Source organism: Hyperolius riggenbachi, chromosome 1 (assembly GCF_040937935.1).
Source record: "Hyperolius riggenbachi isolate aHypRig1 chromosome 1, aHypRig1.pri, whole genome shotgun sequence".
Classification (NCBI taxonomy): domain Eukaryota; kingdom Metazoa; phylum Chordata; class Amphibia; order Anura; family Hyperoliidae; genus Hyperolius; species Hyperolius riggenbachi.
In genome coordinates this window covers 252686228-252714037 of record NC_090646.1, presented here as the reverse complement: position 1 = coordinate 252714037, position 27810 = coordinate 252686228, and the positions used below count along the sequence as shown (strand labels likewise).

The 27810-nt window shown below is 45.2% G+C and overlaps 1 protein-coding gene across 1 annotated transcript in view; it reads right to left on the bottom strand.

The window, feature by feature from the left end:
* Positions 1 to 20191, bottom strand: part of LOC137571338 (ovochymase-2-like) — a 142522-nt gene extending 122331 nt beyond the window's left edge. The window contains exons 1-7 of the mRNA XM_068280337.1: positions 20111 to 20191; positions 17427 to 17519; positions 12633 to 12645; positions 9335 to 9453; positions 7936 to 8029; positions 5462 to 5602; positions 1227 to 1333 (exon numbers count right to left, since the gene is read on the bottom strand). Of these exons, the coding sequence (XP_068136438.1) occupies positions 1227 to 1333; positions 5462 to 5602; positions 7936 to 8029; positions 9335 to 9453; positions 12633 to 12645; positions 17427 to 17519; positions 20111 to 20191 (648 nt within the window). The remainder of the gene's footprint in view (positions 1 to 1226; positions 1334 to 5461; positions 5603 to 7935; positions 8030 to 9334; positions 9454 to 12632; positions 12646 to 17426; positions 17520 to 20110) is intronic.
* Positions 20192 to 27810: the final 7619 nt, after the last annotated feature.

Here is a 27810-nt window from a genome sequence, read left to right as displayed (position 1 = left end):
TTGCACTGTCATAGTGCTTTTTCAAGCCCTAGTGATTTACAGACAAGCTGAAATCGCTAGTAAAGCACTCCATTGTGAATGAGGTCTTAGAGAGAATCTGAAGTGACAGGAATACGGAGGCTGCCATCTTCATTTTCTAATAAATAATTACAGTGGCATGACATCTGTGCTGATGCTCTTCATCTAATACTTTACATGCAAATTAGATACTTTGACCCTGGTCTGACTCCGCTGGCTACATCCTTGTTGCAGGTGCGTGACTCAAAAACAACTCAATCTGAAAGCTTATCATGACATTTTTTTTTTAAAGGAGAACAAATATGCCCAGCTCTGCATTCCTCTTACTTCAAGTTCCCTTTAAGAGGATTGCCTACATATCAAGAGTGGTGGAGAGTGTTAAGATGGTCAGCTGTGTTCTGTTGAGTGAGCTGCTGAGAACGGTAATTGGAGAGCTTTGTGGGTCCTGTCTGTGTTAAGGCCAAGTACCGTGGGCAATAGGGGACTCTTGTTTTCAGACCATGCAACCATGCAACCCCACCCAGTCTTGGAGTGAGAAGATTAAACTTACTGTGAATTAGAAGCCTTCAAGTACCTAGGTCTGACTGTTGAACTCTCTACATTTCCTTCATCTGGATTGTGGAGATTGTGGAGAGCTGAAAGCTTGCTAATGTAACTGCAGGGACTTTTTATTCAATCAGTAGCCTGCTGCAGAGAAGGGTAACTCTACTTGTACTTTTTGGACTTGTACTTAATGCCATCTGTTGCTGGGACTTGTTTGTCTGTTGGAATCAATGGCAATAAGGATGTGTAACCATTTTCTTTCCAGTGTTTTGTGTATTGTGTGCCCAATAAACACCCCATGTAACAGGTTAAACTATGATTGATGTTTGCTTTTTCTTTTGGTTCTGGTACCACTGAATTGTCAGTGTGCATGAGTGCTTAACCTTTCTAATGTCAGTCAATATTGAGCAACTACAGATTTCATATCTACTGATCTCAGCCTAGGTACTGATTGGCCTAGAGGGCCTCTCCTAGTTGATTGTTATTTTTCCCTGATGGTGGTTGTGAGACTTGTTGATAAAGTAAACGTGTCAGATCTGGTGCATGCAAGCATGTTTCTGCCACAGCAGCACAAACATGCAATGGCCGGATCATTTAACATTAACACACCTTAGTAAATGAACTTTTCAGTGAAGGATACCCATTCATCATGCTCCCATAATTACCTGGTAGAAAATATCATTATTGGATCTGACATCATTGGACCTGAATGTGCTTGGTGACTGGAACTGCCCTGTGTTTCCTTCCAAAATGCCCCCTCCTCCAACAATATCTGAAATAATGAGATTCAAAGAGATAATTGTGAATACAGGCATAGAAACACTAGTACCATGCATCATAACTGCATTCATTAGCATGAGTAGATGTATCAATAAAAGCATACAGACTTACTAAACATTGATGGTCATGTCTAATCTATGTCTAATTACTAATAGTTATGATCATGTGCTAAAGTAGGATGTGATCACAGCAAATCAGACTTTTGAAAATTTATCAGCTGATCAAACAAATCACATGCTTCCCCATGAGTTCTCCTAGACATGATCATCAGTATTACTAAATAGTTTATATATAAAAACTAACAGACTTTGAAGTGGTATTCACTGCAGTTTAAGTATTTTTGTAGTGGACTAAAAGACCTTAAAAACATGGAGTTTCAGTGATTTTCAGAATTTTACTGAAAGGTAGATAACCTAAAGCCCTGTAATAGTCAAATCTCAACTTCAGAAACGGATGCCACCTTAATTTTGCTCCTTTCATCTTCTGCACTCACCATTGTACAGTGAGACTGGAAACATGTCCCACAAAGGGCACTAAACTCTATAGACTGTATAAACTATAGCCTTTATTAGATCATTAACAAGTAAACAAGGGCACAAACATATAGCCCTCTGGGATATAGGCGCACAAACGAAAGGGTACATTGAGATTGTGCTACCTGTGCTAGTGTTGATATGTACCTAGTGAGCGAGGCAAACCCACTGGTATTTAAAATGGTACAGTGGAGCTGGGCAGTCACTCTTATGGCCCATACTCACGGGCTACAATTGTCGCCGCAACCACGTGGCACGCGCGTGTTGCGGCGACAAATCGCCCGTGAGTATGGCGCGCGCACCCCGAACCGTCGGTCGTCGCTGCTGTCGCCTGGCGACAGTTGCCGCCGCAACTTCGCCGCAACTGTCGCTAGTCCGCGTGTGTATGCGGACTAGCGACAGCAACCTATAGCCAACACACGGAGCTTCCGGCGGGGGGGGGGGGGAGGAACGTCAGCAACAGCTTCCGTTGCACCACTAATCCCTCTTCCGCAGTGTGTATGCGGAGGGACCCGGCGACGAGCTGTCGCCGGTCTGTCGCGCACACACTCCCGTGTGCTAGCAGCTAGCAACAATTGTAGCCCGTGAGTATGGGCCATTAAGACTGCTGGGGGAATCTGGTGTGGAGATAGTCTTCTCATATGGCCCATACTCACGGGCTACAAGTGTTGCTAGCCACTAGCACACGGGAGCGTGTGCGCGACAGACCGGCGACAGCTCGTCGCCAGGTCCCTCCGCATACACACTGCGGAAGAGGGATTAGTGGTGTGACGGAAGCTGTCGCCGACGTTCCTCCCCCCAGCCGGAAGCTCCGTGTGTTGGCTATAGGTTGCTGTCGCTAGTTCGCATACACACGCGGACTAGCGACAGTTTCGGCGACGTTGCAACGGCAACTGTCGCCAGGCGATTGACCGTGACAATCGCCTGGCAACAGTAGCGATGAGCGACGGTTCGGGGTGCGCGCACCATACTCACGGGCGACTTGTCGCCGCAACACGCGCGTGCAACGTGTTTGCGGTGACAATTGTAGCCCGTGAGTATTGGCCATTATAAAAACTCCCAATTTATGCCAGTGGTGGGTCAGAGAGCCAGCTTTATACACAACTGAAAAAGACCAAGAGTGTACTCATGGGACTGAAGCAGAAAATGAAGGCGCTGTATAAAGAAAGTGCTTACCAACATGTTTCACCTAAAAAGGCTTCATCATGGTGTACGTACATGAATAGCAGTGAACATACAGTATATACAGCACATCACCCACAGACTTTAATACAGTAGTGCATATAAATATTTATTACATATAGTGTAGGGCCTGTATTATATGTAGTGTGGAGAAAAATGTCAGCAAAAACACATCCATGACTCCGAGAGTAGGTGGGCCCAGCAGATGGCTTTTAAAAAAAAATGTTTTTAGGCCCTTTCACAATGGCGCGGTGCGGCATTTTACCATAGCCTACCTCTAGGGCAATGTAAGTCTATGGGGTAGTTCACATTGCCTACGTTATCTATTGCAAGCTTATAAGTTACCATGCGGCAACCTGCGGTGGACCAGAAGTCATGTAAGTCTATGGCGACTAGCGTGTTTTTAAACAGATCGCCGCAGTTTCACATGTCGCGCATACATGGAAGTGTATTTTAGCAATATGCTTGCGCACACATGATCTCTTCGGCCACAGGAAGTGAGTGTCACTTCTTTCTTGCCCGGCTGCTAGACGGGGATTACCGTATACTACGGAAGTCCCCAAAGGCCTGTTTTTGGTGGTGCAGTCGGTGCACTGCTACCGCCAATCCGCAGTGTGAAAACAGCCTTAGTGTTTCATGACCAGGGAGGAGAGAGTGCTATATGGATGTATTATATACATGATTAGGAGTGGGTATAAGGTTATAGGGATGAGCAGAGAATTCACCTCATTTGCAATGGATATTATACTTGCCTGGTTTTCTTATTTCTATAGATATGCTTCACTTGCATAATAAATGGAATGCTCTGCAGGAATAATTCTTTCACTGCCAGTTAATGAGGAGTATGATGAATTATAGTTGAGTAGCTTTAATTAAAATTCCTTGAGGCACAACGTAACCTAGCATATCTTTACATGCTACACAGTGCATGGGTTTTCGCATCAAGAGGGAAAAAAGACATTGGACAGGCATTTGACAGGATATAAAGGCTAACTGGTCCACAGGGGTTATTCATTTGTCTTTACGCTGCAGAGTTATTGAAGACCTCAATTCCCTCAGTAAAGGATTTGAATTCATACCAGCTCTGTGGATATTAAATCACAATCCTTGTTTCTGGTTTGTAAGGAAGGTAGTATCAATTTGTTCAGCATCATTTAGAATAAAAATAGAGATTTACGTTTAAACCAGAAGGACTGGCAAGATTAGTCGGTGACTGTGAGCAGTAGGATATTGTACCGTGTTCACCATTGAGTAAAGCTTGGCTACCTCAGAAGATTGGAAATGCAAGCTTTCAGAATGTCAGATTTCTTTGTCAGGCATGATAGAAAACTGGATCTGAGAAGCATGTTGCTAATAAAGGCTTGACATGTAATATAGGCCAACAATGCAAAGCAACGTGCTTCATTCACCAAATAGAGAAGGGTCTGGGGCCATTTTTCCAATCTTTATTAACTGAAAATCATCCCTTGCACTCTCCACACCTAAATCACAGACATTTTACCTTTGTGAAGAAGCAAAATTAGGTCCTGCAGTGATCTTGCCTTATTACAGGGTAGGAACACACTAGGCAGAATCACATATGCGTTTTCCACTATGTGCTGTGGAAAACGCATATGCGCTTCTGCCTAGTGTGTTTCTGCCCAAAGAGACACTATTCTTTTTTCCTGTGTGCACACCCAGTTGCATTCAGGGTAGTACTGACATTATTCATGTAAACATAAGCAGGTTTGCTGTCTGAGATGAGTTTACAAAGGATGCTCCCTCATACTGGGAATGGTATATGTGAACTCTGGGCTACCACCAATGGAAAATGTCTACCCCAAAAAATGAAAATATTGGTATGTCCACTATTAATATTGAACTATAGATGCTGGATCACATTGAGATCAATGAGTCTTAAATATTGCCACCCCCCACACGCTGATGCCTCACTTTGGCCTTGATTCGACTTCTAGGGCCAGTTGCACTTCATTTACTGCTGGCTGCAGCACTCGTAGTTTAAGGGCTGCCAATACAAGTGGATGAGCAGTGCTGGTACCACTGTTTCCTGCCATTTACCATTGTTCAAGTGCTGCATATTTATCCCTATTTTTCTCCTTGCTTAAACCGAGTCGCTTACCGCAGTGTCTCTATGTCCCCCTGCGAGTGTGAAAAACATCGATTGCTGCTAAAAGCCATTGAGAGAATGCTTTTCTGCATGCTTGCAAAAAAGTTTTTCACTGAGACGCAGCCAGAAGCCAGCATCACAAAGAATTTCAGTATGTTTTTTAAATCTGTGGATTAAGTTACGTTTCTGTAACAATTATAATGAAGGTGTTTGGTAAGCTTACTTTAGAGTTAATAGGCCTATAACCCAAGTGACACATGTTTTTTAAGCGCACCAACATGAATTTGAATGTACTCACCTGGAATTCTACTCGGATCCACAGCTTCATACTTGGCTTGAAATCCTTTGTCTGATGTTTTATCATTGCTGGTAAATGTAACAAAAAGTCTGTTTCCAACTGAGACCAGAGGCCTGGGCAATGTGTGTCCACAGAATGTGCCTAAATATAAAATACATTTATAATAAAACGGATAACCAAATCATAAAGCATGTTATAAAAGACCATAGAGTGTTATTTAATGAGATGTCACTTCAGTGAGGTAGACCTGAAGCATTCCAAGCCCTGTGTCTCAAACAGGTGAAGAAATCTCCCATCCCCTCACACCAAACAGATCTCCTATGATTTATAAAGATAATAATGTACATGGATTTGAGATCTGTATCCTAGTAAAGGACTGGGGAGTGTACTAATGTTAAATCACCAGTTGAGGACATGGCAAAGGTCCTTGTACACCAGCCCTAAAACATATTTAAAGGATTGCAACCTTTTATGTAAAAATTATATTACCATCACATGTTTAACACATGTTTGTACTATAAATAGGCCCTTTGCTTTTTCTAGATAGAGTATGCTAATGGGATCTTGGTGGAATGATTATAAACTCATGCATTGAAATGTTATGGAATAAAGAACTGTCTTTACTGTAGCTGCTGAGAAATACTAGCTTTGGTGAGCTCTTATAATTCCAAGCTGTGCATATATAATGGACAAATGTACATGTAACGGCTGGTGCACACCACAGGAGCTTTTTAAATGCTAGAGATTTTAAAAACTCTTGCTAATGTGATGTTATGGGAGATTTCTACAAAATCACATTGCTCCAGTTTGCACACACACATAGGATAACTTTAGCAGGAGCTTTTAAAATCACAAAGCGCTCAGAAAAGCTCTTCTGGTGTGCACCAGGCCTAAGTCTGTTTTATTTATGCTATGGCTGCGAAGTGGTTGCACTAGCACGGATCACCATGTTGGCTTCATAAAATGTCAGTGAGCAGCAGGGCCGCCATCAGAAATGTTGGGGCCTCTCACACATCATCAGGCCTGTGCCACCCCCCCCTCCCTGGGCCCACCTACTGGTTGCTGTGCCCTCCCACTAGCCACCTCACCCCCGTGTCCGTGCACAAACTGCACTGCAGCAAAAAATGTGCATGGCTCCGACACTGAAAAAAGCGGCATGCACAGCGTGATGTGGCAAAAATTGGGAGTGACCATGGAATGTTGTGGGTGGAGCCAAATACTAGCAAAATACAGGTAGGTTAACAAATGAGATAGGGACTTGTAGGTCCGTTCTTATCCTTTATCTGTTCTCTTTTGTCCCCCTCTTTTCTTCTTGTGCCTCTTTTGTCCCCCTCTGTCTCACATCAGTTTGTGCCTCTTTTGTGTTCCTCTGTGTGACCTCATGTTCCCGTCTCATCTCTTTTCTCCCTGTGCCTCATTTGTCCACCTCTATTCCCCCTGTGCCTCTTTTATCCCCCTGTGTTACCTCTTGTCCCCTTCTTTTTCAGCTCGTCCCCCTGCCTTAGCCAGGTATAGGTGTTCACAGTATAGATATCCAGGCATAGGTGCCCCCAGTATAGGTAGCCAGGTATAGCTGGTGCCCCAGTATACACCAGCAAGATACAGGCGCCCAGTATAGGTATTCAACTATAGGTGGTGCCCCAGTATAGATATACTGGTATAGTTGTCCCCAGTATAGGTAGCCTGGTATGGGTGGTGCACTAGTTTAGGTTAGCCAGGTACAGGTAACCTCCAGCATAGGTAGCAAGCTATAGGCCCCCTAGTATACGTAGCCAAGTTTAGGTGGTGCCCCAGTATAGGTAGCCAGTTACAGGTGGTGCCCTCAGTATAGTTAGCCAAGTATAGGTGGTGCCCCAGTATAGGTAGCTAGGTATAGGTGGTTCCAGCCCCAGTATAGGTAGACAGGTATATGTGGTGGCCCAGTATAGGCAGCCTGTAACCAGATATAGGTGGCACCACAGTATAGAAAGTCTGCTGTAGAGCGCTCACTCCTCTGCTCCCCATGTTTCAGCGCTGATGTCACTCTTCTCTCAGTGCTGGAACGCGGTGTGCTGGTTAGTGAGCCACAGGCCCGAAGCCAGCACATGCGGCCCTTCCATCACTTTAGGGGGGCCGTGGGCCCCCAGAAGCCCTGGGCCCCTCACTGCAGTGTCAGTTGTCTCCCCCTGATGGCTGCCCTGGTGAGCAGAATATGCTTCTGAACCATGTATGTAATACAGTAATAGTATCTAGTGAACACCGGAACAGGCTGGTAAAGGATCTATAGTTACTAGTTTTTGTAATTATAACGCAAGACATTGGCACATCACCTATTTTGGTGAAAAATGTATTTAAAAGTACTAGTAATTAACAACTGGGATTCACAGTACTTTTTAGCAGGAACCTATTCTTTTATGTGCATAACACATATCAAAATTTTATATTATCCATACCATAAAAGGTTAGGTAAAGGCATTCCTGTAATTAATACATACCCAGTACTCCAACATTATCCTCTACTGTGAGTCGGTCTTCAGTACACAAATTGCTGCTCTCTGTTTGGAACTCCACAAACCACAGGTGAATTACCTGAAAAAAGATTATATTATGCCAGTGATTACTTATTATTCATTCTTCAAAAAAGTGTCAAGCGTAAAAAAGCATGTGTAGAAATAATAATAATAAAAGGCTAAAATACCACTACTCCAATATTGCCTCAGACGGTCGTTTAGTGAATCCTCCACAGTGTGAGAAAATATTTGAGAGGACTTTGGAGTACCGGATGCAACAGAGCTGGCTTATACAGTATATAAATGGTAGAAGAACATTATAGCACCTGAAGACATTGGCCTAAGGTGGACTATGTGCCTTTTTCCACTACACAGCTGAATCGGAAAATCGCAAATCTCTAGTGATTTTTAAAGAGTTGCTACTTTATCATAGAAACATGAGAAGTATTTTCCACTATAGTGATTCGATTTGGAAATCGCAAACCGCAATCGCTTTCTGGAGCGATTTTTAGAGTGATAATGCAATGCAAATGAAATCGCATAACAGCATTAATGAAAAATCGCAATCGCTGCCGTTTGTGATTTGTGATTGCGATTGCGAGTGGAAAAGGGCCCTATGTGCTTGCCAGAAAAATGGCTGACTCTTGGCTAGCTACTGTATGTTACTTTTGTTTCTACAATACTCTCACCTATTTAATTGCACAGCATGGCTGTGATAGAGACATCTTGCTGTATAAGAGTTAATATTAAAGGTGACAGGAGTTCTAAAAGTGGTAAAAGCTTGAAGCCAACAAGAAAAATGCTTATTCTGGATCCTAGTAATGGTGGACCTCTGATCTGCTGCTTGAATAACCATAATGGAACATTGTATACCTGATTAAGGGACAAGAGGACAAACAGAGCAGGCTCATCCACCAGGCAACCTAGGCAGATGCTTGGGGCCCAGTGGGCAGGTGAGGAAACCTCTCAGCCGCTCATCGATCCTCACACCACATGGGTCTGTACGGCCACGCAACCGGTTTGAGACTTTTTGAACTAAATGACTTTACGTAGGCTGCAAAGGCTTGCGCTAACTGTTGACCTCTGGGTAAATGTCTATGTAGAATTGAACACTTGTAAATGCCTGTCTTGTCTGCCTGCGCATCTGTTTGCCTGTCTATGTACTTGCCTATGCCATGTGAACCACAAATTATTCTGAGTACGACTCCCGTCGCACTTGGGGAATAAAGCTGATTCTGATTTTGATTCTGAATCCCTTATTACCTCTGGCAGCTCTGTTGCATTTGACAGAAACTGTATGTTTTTTGTTGTATTTTGATTTTAAATGCACATTAGTTTCTTCCATTATTGGAAGTTAAGGTTCTACAAATCAAAATTCACTTACTTTATTATCAGGAACTGTTATGTCCCATGCACAGATTTTATTATCTTCATACTTTGAAGGGTAATTTAGACTGGAAAAAGTCCCTGATGATCCAGAGAGGTGAGTTACGGAACTGCAGCCTGTACAATAAATATAGAAACAAGATAAAAGTCTATCAACTTTACATTTGGTTATTGAAAATGTGTAAAAAGTCCATTTATTTCTGCCTCCCTACAGTTATGGACATTAGATAAGAGATATCCACTTTTAGGCCTTATTCATATTAAATCCGTTTTTGTAAAATTTTAAGAGCGGACGATTTGTAAAATCGCCCTGAAAGCGCTTGTGCAATGATTCTCTATGAGAGTTCATATCAGAGCGGTTCGTTTGCGATCCGCTTTGAAAAGCGATGCTTGAGCCATTCTTGAGGCGATTTGCCACAATGGAAGGTATAGGAAAAATGCAAAACGCTCACAAAATCGCTTTGACAAGCGATTGTGTGAGCGGTTTAAAAAAAAAAATACATTGCATTTATTGTTTCCAGATTTTTTGCAGGATAAAAAGATGGAAGCGCTCTGCAAAAGCGCTTACAAAATGCCCACAAGAAGCGAGCAAACGCGCAGAAAATCGCCGGAAAACGCTTAAAAAAAGTGAAAAAAATCCCACCGCGGACGGACATGTGAGCCGAATGCAATGTGAACAAGGCCTGAGAGTCTGATTCCTGCTGTTACTGAATACATCATGCTCTTGTCATCCGACTCTCGACTTATCATTGTAAGAGCCTGTTTCCACTGTGTCACATGCGGTTTGAGTATGGTTGCAGACATGCATTTTTATTGCAATTTGTTTTTTATGTGCATTTTCAATGCAAATGTTTTCATCCAGTTTTCAATCTCCATAGCAACATGACATTACTGTGACTACACAGGTAACAGGAAGAAGCATGTTCAATGGGAAACTTTACACAGCACATGCATTTTTTTTTTTTTGCATAGGAAATGCCAAAAATTGCATATAACATGCAGAACCTTTGACTTTCATTACATGCGAATTGCATGCGGAACAATGCATGGTGCATTTACCTGAATGGACATTCATATGCTGAGGGAAGTGAGATAAAGCCAGCACAGGCTTAAGCATATCACTTTTACGGTGCTAAATCAATTAAAAATCCTGGTTTCCTGTAAAACAATTTGAAGACTGACCATACACATTAACCAATTTTGTAATTTGAGACGGATTATCTACGTCCTGCGGGGCTTCAGTTCCTTCCCAAGGACGTAGATAATCATCTATGGAATCCGATGGCCGCTGCTCGCTCCCTGTGTGCGTTTTTGCCGCCAATTGTTAGAGGCCCATTCATTAATCTAAGTCTCCATGTCAAAGATCACCAGCGTCAATAAGATGCCACGGTCATTGTAACTACCGAAATAACACGTCCATGCTTCCTGTTCGCCTACTTAACCACTTCAGCCTTTAGTGTTTTTTCACCTTATGCATCCTAGCAACTTTCACCTCCCATTCATTCGCCAATAACCTTATCACTACTAATCACAATGAAATGATCTGTACTGTATCCTGTTTTTTTTCCACCACCAATCAGGCTTTCTTCGGGTGGTACATTTTGCTAAGAAGGATTTTATTCTAAATGCATTTTAACGGGAATATTACGAAAAAAATGGAAAAAACGTCATTATTTGTCAGTTTTCGGCCATCATATCTTTAAAATAATACATGCTACCATAATTAAAACCCACACATTTTAGTTGCCCATTTGTCCCGGTTATTACACCATTTAAATTATGTCCCTAGAACAATGTATGGAGCCAATATTTTATTTGGAAATAAAGGTGCATTTTTTTCAGTTTTGCGTCCATCACTATTTACAAGCTTATACTTTAAAAAATATTAGCAATATATCCTCTTGACATGCATATTTAAAAAGTTCACACCCTTAGGTAACTATTTATGTTTTTTTTTATTGGGATTTTTTTAAATTGAAAATTAGATTTCAGTATTTTTGGGTGTGTTGGAGGTAAACAGTTAATTTTAAATGTAAAAATGTCTATTCATTTAAAAAAAATGTATGTTGATGTAGTTTTACTATTTGGCGACAGTCAATTTTTTTTTTGGCTTCCTGTAAGAGTACTTACAGGAAGTGAAGAGGAAGTGTATAACAGAAGGATCACAGCTTCTCCATAGAAGCCAGCGATTGTTCTAACGGGGACTTAGATCAATGAATGGTAACTGCATTCCCATTCAATGATCTCCTGGCTAATGGGCGGCCCATGCACCCCAGTGGTTGCGGCCCTGTGAACCCCAGCGGCTCAGTTTTTTCATGAACATAGCTCCTACGTCAAGCATGCATATTTGGACGTAGGAGCTGCGTCCTAAATGCTAAAGTGGTTAAAGTACGCTGACAGGTAATAATGTGAAAGGACATCTTGTGTCCAAATAGTAAAATTACACCAATGTACATTAATTTTAATGAAGAGACCCACGCTTGCATTTAAAATTAACACCTTACCTCCCACACTATCCCATAAGTACTCAAATAAAAATTTTGAATAAAAAAAAAAAGGCAATTAAAAAAATACATAAATACTTACCTTAGGAACTGAACTTTTTTTAATATGCCAAGAGGGTATATTATTGTTAATTTTTAAAATATGGGCTTGTAAATAGTGATGGATGCAGAACTGAAAAAAATGCACTTTTATTTCCAAATAAAATATTGGCATCATACTAGGGAAATATTTTAAATATTGCAATAATAGGGTCAAATAAAATGTGTGGGTTTTAATTATTGTAGCATGTATTATTTTAAAACTATAATGGCCAGAAAAGATACATAATTAATTCACTCCATTTGTTTTCTTATTTTTCCTGTTAAAATGCATTTAGAATAAAATTTTAAAAACGTGCCAACCAAAGAAAGCCTAATTGGTGGCAAAAACCCCACCAAGATATAGATTGTTTTGTTGTGATAAGTAGTAATAAAGTTATAGGCGAATGAATGGGAGGAGCGCTGACAGTTAAACATTTTTCTGGTACAGAAGGGGAAAAACCCCTCAGTAGTGAAGTGGTTAAAATTATGACATTAAGTCTACTCAAAAGGTGCCACACCACATAAAGAAAGATAAACCAATCTTAGGCCATCCACAAAGATAGTAGAATGAGGCACTTCATTGCAGATATGTGACTAAGGCCATTCTATACTTCTATTGCTGTGAATTTCCTTATCAAACAAGTGTCACACATGACCAGGCAGTGTATCTGTAATTATAGATAGCACTATGTCAAGATTTGTTTTAGTTACCTGTAGCAGCTTCCTATGATAAAGAGTTTACCAAAGCATGAAAAATATCTTATATTCTTCAGTCATATTACACCAAGGTTAACACAATGGACTCATCTCACCTTGCCCAGTTGGTGCACTAGTGCTGCTACTATGCATGCACCTGAAAAGTATAACCATGTCAACTGATCCCATAGTATCTGAGATATCAGTGCCTGGAGACATAGCATGTCACCTTACTTTCCTACAAGTAGCAGAGTGCCAGGGTTTTCTACTCCATATGGTGTCACTAGTAATGTGAAGGGATGGAGGCAATGCATAGTGTAAAGCGTAGCCTATAAACTTCCTAGATTCTCAGACCACAGGTTATGGGATGAAACGGTAGAATTGAAACAAAAGGGTTGCACTCCAAATAGTCAAGTCAGATGCCTTTATTGCTGCATAGTAATATTCCGATGTTTCGAAGCAACACAGTTGCTCAAGGCAAACAATCGAACGTAAATGTGCACATGGGGGAATCTCCTTGATGTGCACACTCAGGCAGCAGCAGAACTTAGGGAGCTTGCTCGGCAGTACACAGTTGCGGTACACAGGGGCGGTACACAGTTGCATACAGATGTGCCGGGCGAGTGCACAAGGCAAAAACCTTTGTAAGTTACTGCATGTGTGAAGATTTGAGTGAACCCGGAAAAAAAGTCTAAAATGCTGCATGAGGTAAATTTCTGAAAATGTAAGGTGTCTCAGTAAATGTATGCCATTCAGTGACAGCTCCAGCTTCAAATTTTATTTTATTTTTATTTTTTGGGGGGAGGGGGGGGGGGGAAGGGGCACAAAGGGCTGGCTGATGGGGCCCATTTGGGCGATAAAAAGTGATATTTGTATGGCATGCTTTAGATATTTTTTGCCTAACACGGGTGACAAAATTAAGGCTAACTACTGTAGTTCAGCAATGACAGGAACCAAATGTAAACATCACAAACAGAAATCAGAGGCTTTTGAGCAGAGCAGATTATCCAAATGATTGTACTACTGTGTGGACAGAGCACAGACAAATCATTCCAGACCCCACCCTGTGTCTCACGCCTCTACAAGCAGGGAAGGGGAAGAGGCAGGAGGGAGAGAAACACTGTGGCCCATATGCAATTCACTTTTTCTCCCGAGTTTTCATTTTTCATTTTTGATTTAAAATAACTTTTTAGCACTTTGCAATGGAAAAAGTACTAAAAAGAAGGTGAAAAAGTACTGTCAAAATTATTTTGAGTATTTGCTTGCTTGTTGGTGGTTTGAAAGGCATTTTATTTACATGTTGTGAAAATATCACCTAGAGAAAACTAGGTGAAAAAGTGAATTGCGTATGGCCCTGTGTGTATAATTTCTTATCTTAGTAGGTAAGCAGGGGTCGAGTGGGACGGTGTCCACTTACTATGCTGGCTTGTGTGGAGGGAGCAGCGCAGTGGAAGGAGAGCCGTGAGCAGCGGTGGAGAAGGGGGCCATCTCCCCCACTTCTCTCACCTTGGGGCTCTCCTTCCCTCGCTCTTCCCTCCACAAGTAATGTGCGGGCAGCCGGCAGCGGGCGGGGCTTACCTCTCCTCGTTCTGGCGCCGGATCTGCGTGCCGCTGCTCTGGTCTGAACCAGAACAGACTTGCGGCATGCAGATCCGGTGTTCCGACGACGAGGAGAGGTAAGTCCCGCCCGCTGCCGGCTGCCCGCACATTACTTGTGGAGGGGAGAACGAGGGAAGGAGAGCCCCGAGGTGAGAGAAAGGGGGGAGATGGCCCCCTTCTCCACCGCTGCTCACAGCTCTCCGTCTTCTCTGCGCTGCTCCCCTCCTGCTGGGGGGGACACCTGGCTACCTATTCTGGCACATATTCCCCCTGACTACATATACTGGGGACATATACCCCCTGGCTACATATACTGGGGACGTATACCCCCTGGCTACATATACTGGGCACATATACCCCCTGGCTACATATACTGGGCACAAATACCCCCTGGCTACATATACTGGGGACATATACCCCCTGACTACATATACTGGGCACATATATCCCCTGACTACATATACTGGGGACATATACCCCCTGGCTACATATACTGGGCACATATACCCCCTGGCTACATATACTGGGCACATATACCCCCTGACTACATATACTGGGGACATATACCCCTGGCTACATATACTGGGCACATATACCCCCTGGCTACATATACTGGGGACGTATACCCCCTGACTACATATACTGGGCACATATACCCCCTGGCTACATATACTGGGCACATATACCCCCTGGCTACATATACTGGGGACATATACCCCCTGGCTACATATACTGGGGATATATACCCCCTGGCTACATATACTGGGGACATATACCCCTGGCTACATATACTGGGGACATATACCCCCTGACTACATATACTGGGCACATATACCCCCTGGCTACATATACTGGGCACATATACCCCCTGGCTACATATAATGGGGACATATACCCCCTAGCTACATATACTGGGGACATATACCCCCTGACTACATATACTGGGGACATATACCCCCTGACTACATATACTGGGCGCATATACCCCCTGGCTACATATACTGGGGACATATACCCCCTGGCTACATATACTGGGCACATATACCCCCTGGCTACATATACTGGACACATATACCTCCTGACTACATATACTGGGGACATATCCCCCCTGGCTACATATACTGGGCACATATCCCCCTGGCTACATATACTGGGCACATATACCCCTAGCTACATATACTGGGACATATACCCCTGACTACATATACTGGGCACGTATACCCCTGGCTACATATACTGGGCACATATACCCCTGGCTACATATACTGGGGACATATACCCCTGGCTACATATACTGGGACATATACCCCTGACCACATATACTGTGCACGTATACCCCTGGTTACATATACTGGGGACATATACCCCTGGCTACATATACTGGGCACATATACCTCTGGCTACATATACTGGGGACTACTATACTCATGGCTACTTATACTGGGGTCACCTATAGACCTGGCTACCTATGCTGGGGGTACCTATTTTGAGGGAACTGCTGTCAGATTATCTGCATTTTTGTGGAACCGCTGTTATGTATTTTGGGGAACTGGCTGCCAGATTATGTGTATTTTAGGGGAACGGCTGCTGCCAGATTATGCGTATTTTGGGGAAATGCTGCCAGATTGTGTATGTTTGGGGGACCACTGCTGCCAGATTATATGTATTTTGGGTGTTCCGCTGCCAGGTTTCGCATATTTTGCAGAACTGCTTCCAAATTGTGTATGTTGGGGGAACTGCTGCTGCCACATTATCTATTTTGGGGGAACCACTGCCATATTATCTGTATTTTGGAGGAACTTCTACCAGATTATGTGTCTTTTTGGTGAAATGCTGTCAGATTACATCTATTTTGGGGGATACACTACGGCAGAGCTCAAACTTCCCCGGCAGACCTTTTCCTTTTACATCACTGCTAAGGTCATGTATATTTGGCCCCACCCATGACCACGCCCATCGTATGTTTGACCACGCCCATTTTTGGCGCTACGCGCGGCGCATCGGTTTTCTAGGTGAGTCCACTCACTTCTTTTCCTAGGACTAGACCCCTGTAGGTAAGTATGGCTGGAGTTTGTGCAATACAAGCTCTAGTTTATTGGCTAATTTAAAAGAAAAACAATATGTGTTTCAGCTCGTAATCCTTCAGGCTCTGTTCCTGTTTACAGACAATGTTATAACATACAATCAGAAAAAATAAGTGTCATCCAGATACATTAATTACAAATAATTTTGCAAGGATTGTGTGGCATTTATGGCAAATAGATAAGCCCCTTGGTTTACTTAATAGCTACATAGACTCAGACTGACATGGAGAGTTTTTTTGCAGATCCTATCCTGTTCACTGTACACTGCTGGAGCCTGGAAACAGTTAACTTTTGTTAATGGGGGGAGGGCACAGTGTTTCCCAGGGGGCAAGGCAGTGCCCCAGCATGCCCCAGTGTAGTGCCACCCATGATGCCATTATCTGCATTTTTCTTGATCAAGCAGGAAAATGGAGGTCAGTGTATCATTCTATATACAGTTTATGTAAAACCATTGCGCATTTGTACTATTCTTTAATCATTGTGGTACAAGGAGGACTGTAGTCCAAAGTTAAGTAAAAGACAAGTCAACTTCAGATAAGAGGATTTGAAATATTTGAGGAAAGTGGTGTCAGCAGAGCCTAGATAATCTTTATCTGTCAACCTTTTAGATATGAAATATGAGGTAGAAGTGTTTGCCAGAGATGTTACTTCAGTAAAACATCTACATGTGGTATGAAGAAACTTCTCTACAGACTACATGTAAACTGCAATTAAATAATAAAATATATCACTCCATCTATTTAACTGCAGTTGTGAAAGGTACAGCAGTTCTATTCTAGTGATAAGTACTAGATACAGGAAGAGTGGGCGAGAGAGGGCCGCTGCTATAGAAAATGCCTACAGCCCTATGAGCCATAGTCACTAAAAACTGGTAAAACTACTGTGCACAAATACATACAGTAGTTCATCTCATGTTATGTAGGTAATGTGTGCTTTGCTAATATAATACCTACTATGTAAGTACTGTAACATGTTATACTAGCCACATGTTCATTACCTGAATAACACAAGCCACTCATTGCCCCTTGAAGCCATTTTTTTTTCTTGCTGACGCCATCCCTTGCCGGGCTTGGATGGGGTGATAAACACCCGGCAGAGCTGGCAAAGCATTGCGTTTTTGTCTCACCTGTCCATGCGACGTGTCCATGCTTTTCTGCAGCTGACTCTTCCCTGCTTTCTTGTATGATGTGTAGGAAAACAGGAAGTAGAGAGGAGCCAGCTACCGAGAAGCATGGATGTGTCAGATGGACAGGTGAAAGATTTACCAAAACACACCACTGCATCAGATCTGCAAGGAGACACGCGGGAAGGGGGGAGCCATGGAGAGGCAGGAATTATGTCAGCCCCCTCCCCACTTCTGCGGGTATCACCTCTTCCAAGCCCGCACCCCCGCTCACAACTTCACTGTGCCGGTGCCGCACCATGTAATCTGCAGCCTGAAACAGGAGTTTCAGGCTGCGTCATGGTAGGTCCACCCCTGGCATTGCCAATACATCGCTGGGGATATGCAACAGTCAATCTATGCATAATCTGTGGGGAATGCAGCAAAGGGGGCAGTTAGAGTTAAGGTAGCCATACACTGGTCGATTTGACATCAGATTCGACCAACAGATAGATCCCTCTCTGATCGAATCTGATCAGAGAGGGATCGTATGGCTACCTTTACTGCAAACAGATTGTGAACCGATTTCAGCCTGAAACCGATCACAATCTGCTGAGCTGCCGCCGCTCCTCCCGCCCGCATGCCCGCATACACGCATACATTACCTGCTCCGCCGGCGCGACTCCAGTCCCCAGGTCTCCGCTGTCTTCTCCGCTCTGGTCTCCAGGTCCGGCATGCTTTACTTCTTCCTGCCTGGCAGGAAGTTTAAACAGTAGAGTGCCCTCTACTGTTTAAACTTCCTGCCGTGCAGAAGGAACTGAAGCATGCCAGAGACCAGAGCGGAGAAGAAGCAGCGGTGACAGCGGGGGCAGTCGCGCCGGTGGAGCAGGTAATTCTATTGCCTCTCTATTGCGTCAGTCGTCGGGCACTCGAACGCCGCTAGCGACGCGCTCCCTACCCGCGGGCGATCGACGGTAATTTTCCGCACGGAGCGATCGACGGGATCGGATGAAATGGATCAAAATTCAGCGTGTAGCATGAACGATTGGCAGCAGATTCGATCCCAGTGATCGAATCTGCTGTCGAAACGGCGGCAAATCGGGGCAGTGTATGGGCAGCTTTAGGCATTGGTTGGGAGGGATCACTTAGGGTTAGGCATTTTGTGGCAGGGGAATCTGTTTGTGTTAGGCAACAATTGGGGGGCTGGATAGGGTTATTCATTTTGCAGTGGGGGGATCGGTTAAGGTTAGGTGTCAGTAGATGTAGGGCTTGTGTGAGAATAGGTTAGGCATAAATGTCAGTGAATTTTACAGCAGGGGATCAGTTAGGGTTAGGCATTGGTAGAGGGAAGACTTAGGTGAGATCAGGGATAGGTGTTAGGTTAGGTGTTAGGTTAGTAAATTATCGGTAAAAATTATCAGAATTAAGGAGAAAAGACACAGAACATTAAATTATGATTTTCTCCTGGTGGACTCAAAGCGCCAGAGCTGCAGTCACTTAAGGCATGCTCCATGGGCGACCAGGATCATTAGGGAACCTTGCCCAAAAACTCTTTACAATTTTACATACTGGCTTGATTTGGGACTGAAGGACTGAAATCATACATGAAAGGCAACAGCCATACCTGTACACTATCCACGCTTGATATTCCACTAGAAGATTTCTCCGGTGCTCAAATTACTGCAGTGCCCTTTTTGAATGTATGCACGTCACTTGAATAAATACCAGAAAAGTTGCAGTTCATTGTGTGCATAGTAATTTTATCAGCGTTAAAGGGACACTGTAGGGGGGTCGGGGAAAAATGAGTTGAACTTACCCGGGGCTTCTAATGGTCCCCCGCAGACATCCTGTGCCCGTGCAGCCACTCACTGATGCTCCGGTCCCACCTCCAGTTCACTTCTGGAATTTCAGACTTTAAAGTCTGAAAACCACTGCGCCTGCGTTGCCGTGTCCTCACTTCCCCTGATGTCATCAGGAGCGTACGGTGCAGGCACAGACCATACTGGGCCTGCGCAGTACGCTCCTGGTGCCATCAGCGGGAGCGAGGGCACGGCAACGCAGGCGCGGTGGTTTTCAGACTTTAAATTCCAGAAGTGAACTGGAGGCGGGGCCGGAGCATTGGGGAGTGGCTGCGCGGGCACAGGATGTCTGAGGGGGACCATTAGAAGCCACGGGTAACTTCAACTCATTTTCCCCTCACCCCCCTACAGTGTCGGTGGAGGATTTCCAAAGAATAGTTAGTGCTGCTAATTAAACATAATTTACTGTTTTTACACTATAGTAGCAAACGGATCAGGGATGTGTGGACCCAATCAGTGTAACTCATCCTGATTGCAGGAAAATGAGGTAAGTAGTTTCCTCCATGAATCTATAGATACAGGAAGAGTGGGCGAGAGAGGGCCGCTGCTATAGAAAATGCCTACAGCCCTATGAGCCATAGTCACTAAAAACTGGTAAAACTACTGTGCACAAATACATACAGTAGTTCATCTCATGTTATGTAGGTAATGTGTGCTTTGCTAATATAATACCTACTATGTAAGTACTGTAACATGTTATACTAGCCACATGTTCATTACCTGAATAACACAAGCCACTCATTGCCCCCTGAAGCCATTTTTTTTTCTTGCTGACGCCATCCCTTGCCGGGCTTGGATGGGGTGATAAACACCCGGCAGAGCTGGCAAAGCATTGCGTTTTTGTCTCACCTGTCCATGCGACGCGTCCATGCTTTTCTGCAGCTGACTCTTCCCTGCTTTCTTGTATGATGTGTAGTGTTGGGCGAACATCTAGATGTTCGGGTTCGGGCCGAACAGGCCGAACATGGCCGCGATGTTCGGGTGTTCGACCCGAACTCCGAACATAATGGAAGTCAATGGGGACCCGAACTTTTGTGGTTTGTAAAGCCTCCTTACATGCTACATACCCCAAATTTACAGGGTATGTGCACCTTGGGAGTGGGTACAAGAGGAAAAAAAAATTTAGCAAAAAGAGCTTATAGTTTTTGAGAAAATCGATTTTAAAGTTTCAAAGGGAAAACTGTCTTTTAAATGCGGGAAATGTCTGTTTTCTTTGCACAGGTAACATGCTTTTTGTCGGCATGCAGTCATAAATGTAATACATATAAGAGGTTCCAGGAAAAGGGACCGGTAATGCTAACCCAGCAGCAGCACACGTGATGGAACAGGAGGAGGGTGGCGCAGGAGGAGAAGGCCACGCTTTGAGACACAACAACCCAGGCCTTGCATGAGGACAAGAAGCGTGCGGATAGCATGCTTTGTACCACCATGCAGTCATAAATGTAATAAAGATAAGTGGTTCAATAAACAGGGACCACGCGGCAACGCTAACCCAGCAGCAGCACACGTGATGGAACAGGAGGAGGCGCAGGAGGAGAAGGCCACGCTTTGTGAGACACAACAACCCAGGCCTTGCATGAGGACAAAAAGCGTGCGGATAGCATGCTTTGTACCGCCATGTAGTCATAAATGTAATAAAGATAAGAGGTTCCATAAACAGGGACCGGCAACGGTAACCCAGCAGCAGCAGCAGCAGCAGCAGCACACGTGATGGAACAGGAGGAGGCGCAGGAGGAGAAGGCCACGCTTTGTGAGACACAACAACCCAGGCCTTGCATGAGGACAAAAAGCGTGCGGATAGCATGCTTTGTACCGCCATGTAGTCATAAATGTAATAAAGATAAGAGGTTCCATAAACAGGGACCGGCAACGGTAACCCAGCAGCAGCAGCAGCAGCAGCAGCAGCAGCACACGTGATGGAACAGGAGGAGGCGCAGGAGGAGAAGGCCACGCTTTGTGAGACACAACAACCCAGGCCTTGCATGAGGACAAAAAGCGTGCGGATATAGCAGCAATGCTTTTTGCCGCCATGCAGTCATAAATGTAATACAGATGAGAGGTTCAATAAACAGGGACCGGAAACGCTAAACCATCCCAGATGTTCATCGGTCATGTTACTTGGTTGGGGTCCAGGAGTGTTGCGTAGTCGTTTCCAATCCAGGATTGATTCATTTTAATTTGAGTCAGACGGTCTGCATTTTCTGTGGAGAGGCGGATACGCCGATCTGTGATGATGCCTCCGGCAGCACTGAAACAGCGTTCCGACATAACGCTGGCTGCCGGGCAAGCCAGCACCTCTATTGCGTACATTGCCAGTTCGTGCCAGGTGTCTAGCTTCATGCCCGGTTTCAGGTCCAGCGGTGCCAGCCACAAATCCGTCTGTTCCTTTATTCCCCTCCAAATTTCCTCCCCTGTGTGCTGCTTATCCCCAAGGCAGATCAGCTTCAGCAACGCTTGCTGACGCATGCCAACAGCTGTGCTGCACTGCTTCCACGATCCTACTGCTGCTGGTGCTGGGTTAGCATTTCCGGATGAGGTACAGCTTTGAGATGCGTTGGAGGAGAAGGAGTCAGAGAGGTAGGTGCTGCTGTTGTTATCCAGCTGTTTGCGGCGTGGGCAACACCCGCGCCGTAGCAGGTGAGGAATCGCTGCCAGGCTCCACAAGGTTCACCCAGTGCGCGGTAAGGGAGATGTATCGACCCTGGCCGAACGCACTCGTCCAGGTGTCAGTGGTGAGGTGAACCTTGCAGGCAACGGCATTCTTCAAGCTTCGGGTTATTTAGCTGACCACGTGCTCATGCAACTCAGGCACTGCAGAGCGCGCAAAGTGGTAGCGGCTGGGAACAACGTAACGTGGGATGGCCACTGACATCATGCCCTTGAAGCTGTTTGTCTCCACCACTCGATATGGCAGCATTTCGCAGGCCAGAAGCTTGGCTATGCTGGCTGGCTGTTACTGCCACGGCCCGGGGGTCATTTGCTGGCAATTTCCTCTTGTGCTCAAACATCTCAGAGACAGACAACTCAACCGTAGCGCTGCACACCGAAGGGCTGTTGGTTGTTGTGTTTGATGAACACTGGGAGACCTCAAGAGCACTAGTCCGGAAAGTGACAGTGTCAGCATCGTCTGATGTTTGTGAATGTTGTGAACCACGCAATGGCTGGGCTACTGCTGCTGCTGAGGCGGGTCTGGTGGTGAGTCTGGTGAACCCAAGGGAGGCAGTGTTGCTGGTGGTACCCTGTCCTGCCGCGTTTGCCCACAGAGTGGGATGTTTGGATAGAATGTGGCGGCTCATGCTGGTGGTGGAGAGGTTGTTAATACTTTTCCCCCTGCTCAGGCGGGTCTTGCACACCTTGCAAATCGCCATGGTAACATCCTCAGTGCAGTCTTCAAAGAAAGCCCAGACTTTAACTGGCTGAGGACTCGGACCTCGTGCGTGATGTGCTGGTGCTGCTTAACCCACTGCTGGACGCTTGAGAGGTCATCCAAGTAATTATCTGGTCCTGTTCTTTTGGATCTGTGAGGGTTGTTGTCCTGGACAACATGGGCAGTATTGAGTGGGTTTTCTTGGGTGCTCCCCTGTGGCCTGTACGTGAACCGTCAGGGGAAACACCTCTTCCCTTGCCCCTCCCTCTTTCACCGGATTTCTTCCTCATTTCACTTATCCTTAAAGTACACGCTGACTGGCAGCAGTACAGTGGCAGTACAGAAATGCTATACAGTGGTGGGTGAGCGGTGTACCACTATTGTCAGCAGTGACACAGAGCACAATGCTATACAGTGGCGGGTGAGCGGTGTACTACTGTTCCCAGCAGACACAGAGTGGAAGTAAACACAATGCTATATAGTGTGGCTGAGCCGTGTACACAGAGTGGCATTAAACACAATGCTATATAGTCTGCTATATAGTCACCCCGAACAGGGTGATGTTCTGCAGAACCCGAACAGTGGCAAACACTGTTCGCCCAACACTACTGGGAGGGAACGCAGATTTTAGTACCTAAACACACGATACAACATGTTTTCCGGGGTCGGACTCTGAGGCACATACAGATGGTCCCGATCATCATCCTCATCATACAACTCTTCTCCTGAGTCTGACCCACCCACCACCTCTGCCACCCCAACATCCCCAGACACAGACCCCTCATCGTCCTCAACATTAACTTGGGATGCTGGCCTGAGCCAGACCTCCTCCTCCACATCAGGCCCCATCATCTCCTCAATGGCAGCCCTCATTAATCGCTCTGGCGACGGACTGATGGACACAACGTTCTCCTCCGGGGAGGGCTGCTGCTGACCACTGGCTGCTGGGGTGGATGTTATAGCTTGCGTGGGGCGTTGGCTGTTGCTGTTGTTGGGAGTGCTGCTCACAGCGGAGGTCTCTGGGGAACTCATGTTGAGCTCATATAGTGGTTGACGGTGAGTGGAGTATTACTGATCCCAGCAATATACACACTGACTGGCAGAGTACGCAATGCTATATAGTGTGGCTGAGCGGTGTACACAGAGTGGCAGTAAACACAATGCTATATAGTCTGGCTGAGCGAGCGGTGTACTACTGTTCCCAGCAGAATCAGAGTGGCAGTAAACAATGGTATATAGTCTGGCTGAGCGGTGTACACAGAGTGTCAGTAAACAATGGTATATAGTCTGGCTGAGCGAGCGGTGTACTACTGTTCCCAGCAGAATCAGAGTGGCAGTAAACAATGGTATATAGTCTGGCTGAGCGGTGTACACAGAGTGTCAGTAAACAATGGTATATAGTCTGGCTGAGCGGTGTACACACAATGCTATATAGTCTGCTATATAGTGTCAGTAAACAATGGTATATAGTCTGGCTGAGCGAGCGGTGTACTACTGTTCCCAGCAGAATCAGAGTGGCAGTAAACAATGGTATATAGTCTGGCTGAGCGGTGTACACAGAGTGTCAGTAAACAATGGTATATAGTCTGGCTGAGCGAGCGGTGTACTACTGTTCCCAGCAGAATCAGAGTGGCAGTAAACAATGGTATATAGTCTGGCTGAGCGGTGTACACAGAGTGTCAGTAAACAATGGTATATAGTCTGGCTGAGCGGTGTACACACAATGCTATATAGTCTGCTATATAGTGTCAGTAAACAATGGTATATAGTCTGGCTGAGCGAGCGGTGTACTACTGTTCCCAGCAGAATCAGAGTGGCAGTAAACAATGGTATATAGTCTGGCTGAGCGGTGTACACAGAGTTTCAGTAAACAATGGTATATAGTCTGGCTGAGCGGTGTACACAGAGTGTCAGTAAACAATGGTATATAGTCTGGCTGAGCGGTGTACACAGAGTGGCAGTAAACACAATGCTATATAGTCTGGCTGAGCGAGCGGTGTACTACTGTTCCCAGCAGAATCAGAGTGGCAGTAAACAATGGTATATAGTCTGGCTGAGCGGTGTACACAGAGTGTCAGTAAACAATGGTATATAGTCTGGCTGAGCGGTGTACACAGAGTGTCAGTAAACAATGGTATATAGTCTGGCTGAGCGGTGTACACAGAGTGGCAGTAAACACAATGCTATATACTCTGGCTGAGCGAGCGGTGTACTACTGTTCCCAGCAGACACAGAACAGTGAACAGAATGCTATATAGTGTGGCTGAGCGAGCGGTGTACCACTATTCCCAGCAGACACAGAACAGTGAACAGAATGCTATATAGTGTGGCTGAGCGGGCGGTGTACCACTATTCCCAGCAGACACAGAACAGTGAACAGAATGCTATATAGTGTGGATGAGCGAGCGGTGTACCACTATTCCCAGCAGACACAGAACAGTAAACAGAATGCTATATAGTGTGGCTGAGCGAGCGGTGTACCACTATTCCCAGCAGACACAGAACAGTGAACAGAATGCTATATAGTGTGGCTGAGCGAGCGGTGTACCACTATTCCCAGCAGACACAGAACAGTGCACAGAATGCTATATAGTGTGGCTGAGCGAGCGGTGTACCACTATTCCCAGCAGACACAGAACAGTAAACAGAATGCTATATAGTGTGGCTGAGCGAGCGGTGTACCACTATTCCCAGCAGACACAGAACAGTAAACAGAATGCTATATAGTGTGGCTGAGCGAGCGGTGTACCACTATTCCAAGCAGACACAGAACAGTGAACAGAATGCTATATAGTGTGGCTGAGCGAGCGGTGTACCACTATTCCCAGCAGACACAGAGTGGCAGTAAACAGAATGCTATATAGTGTGGCTGAGCGAGGTACACAGAGTGGCAGTAAACAGAATGCTATATAGTGTGGCTGAGCAAGCGGTGTACTACTATTCCCAGCAGACACAGAGTGGCAGTAAACAGAATGCTATATAGTGTGGCTGAGCGAGGTACACAGAGTGGCAGTAAACAGAATGCTATATAGTGTGGCTGAGCAAGCGGTGTACTACTGTTCCCAGCAGTGACACAATGACAGGGGGGACCCTGGCTAGCGTGGCTGGAGCGCGAACTACCCTGCCTGCCTACCCAAAGCTAAACCCACAGACAAATGGCGGAGATATGACGTGGTTCGGGTATTTATTTACCCGAACCACGTGACCGTTCGGCCAATCAGAGCGCGTTCGGGTCCGAACCACGTGACCCGTTCGGCCAATCACAGCGCTAGCCGAACGTTCGGGGAACGTTCGGCCATGCGCTCTTAGTTCGGCCATATGGCCGAACGGTTTGGCCGAGCACCGTCAGGTGTTCGGCCGAACTCGAACATCACCCGAACAGGGTGATGTTCTGCAGAACCCGAACAGTGGCGAACACTGTTCGCCCAACACTAATGATGTGTAGGAAAACAGGAAGTAGAGAGGAGCCAGCTACCGAGAAGCATGGATGTGTCAGATGGACAGGTGAAAGATTTACCAAAACACACCACTGCATCAGATCTGCAAGGAGACACGCGGGAAGGGGGGAGCCATGGAGAGGCAGGAATGATGTCAGCCCCCTCCCCACTTCTGCGGGTATCACCTCTTCCAAGCCCGCTTCCCCGCTCACAACTTCACTGTGCCGGTGCCGCACCATGTAATCTGCAGCCTGAAACAGGAGTTTCAGGCTGCGTCATGGTAGGTCCACCCCTGGCATCGCCAATACATCGCTGGGGATATGCAACAGTCAATCTATGCATAATATGTGGGGAATGCAGCAGAGGGGGCAGTTAGAGTTAAAGGAGAACTGTAGTGAGAGGTATATAGAAGCTGCCATATTGATTTCCTCTTAAGCAAGACCAGTTGCCTGGCTGTCCTGCTGACCCTCTGCCTCTAATATTTTTAGCCATAGTCCTTGAACAAGCATGCAGCAGATCAGGTGTTTCTGAAATTTTTGTCAGATCTGACAAGATTAGCTGCATGCTTGTTTCTGGTGTGATTCTGCAGGCAGATAGCTCAACAGGGCTGCCAGGTAACTGGCATTGCTTAAAAGGAAATCAATATGGCAGCCTCCATATACCTCTCACTACAGTTCTCCTTTAAGGTAGCCATACACTGGTCGATTTGACATCAGATTCGACCAACAGATAGATCCCTCTCTGATCGAATCTGATGAGAGAGGGATCGTATGGCTACCTTTACTGCAAACAGATTGTGAACCGATTTCAGCCTGAAACCGATCACAATCTGCTGAGCTGCCGCCGCTCCCCCCGCCCGCATGCCCGCATACACGCATACATTACCTGCTCCGCCGGCGCGACTCTAGTCCCCAGGTCTCCGCTGTCTTCTCCGCTCTGGTCTCCAGGTCCGGCATGCTTTACTTCTTCCTGCCTGGCAGGAAGTTTAACCACTTGAGGACCTAGGGCTTTCTACCCCTTAAGGACCGGCCACTTTTTTTCCATTCAGACCACTGCAGCTTTCACGGTTTATTGCTCGCTCATACAACCTACCACCTAAATGAATTTTGGCTCCTTTTCTTGTCACTAATAAAGCTTTCTTTTGATGCTATTTGATTGCTCCTGCGATTTTTACTTTTTATTATATTCATCAAAAAAGACATGAATTTTGGCAAAAAAATGATTTTTTTAACTTTCTGTGCTGACATTTTTCAAATAAAGTAAAATTTCTGTATACATGCAGCGCGAAAAATGTGGACAAACATGTTTTTGATAAAAAAAAACCCATTCAGTGTATATTTATTGGTTTGGGTAAAAGTTATAGCGTTTACAAACTATGGTGCCAAAAGTGAATTTTCCCATTTTCAAGCATCTCTGACTTTTCTGACCCCCTGTCATGTTTCATGAGGGGCTAGAATTCCAGGATAGTATAAATACCCCCCAAATGACCCCATTTTGGAAAGAAGACATCCCAAAGTATTCACTGAGAGGCATAGTGAGTTCATAGAAGATATTATTTTTTGTCACAAGTAAGCGGAAAATGACACTTTGTGAGAAAAAAAAAAAAAAAAAAAAAGTTTCCATTTCTTCTAACTTGCGACAAAAAAAAAATGAAATCTGCCACGGACTCACCATGCCCCTCTCTGAATACCTTGAAGGGTCTACTTTCCAAAATGGGATCATTTGTGGGGTGTGTTTACTGTCCT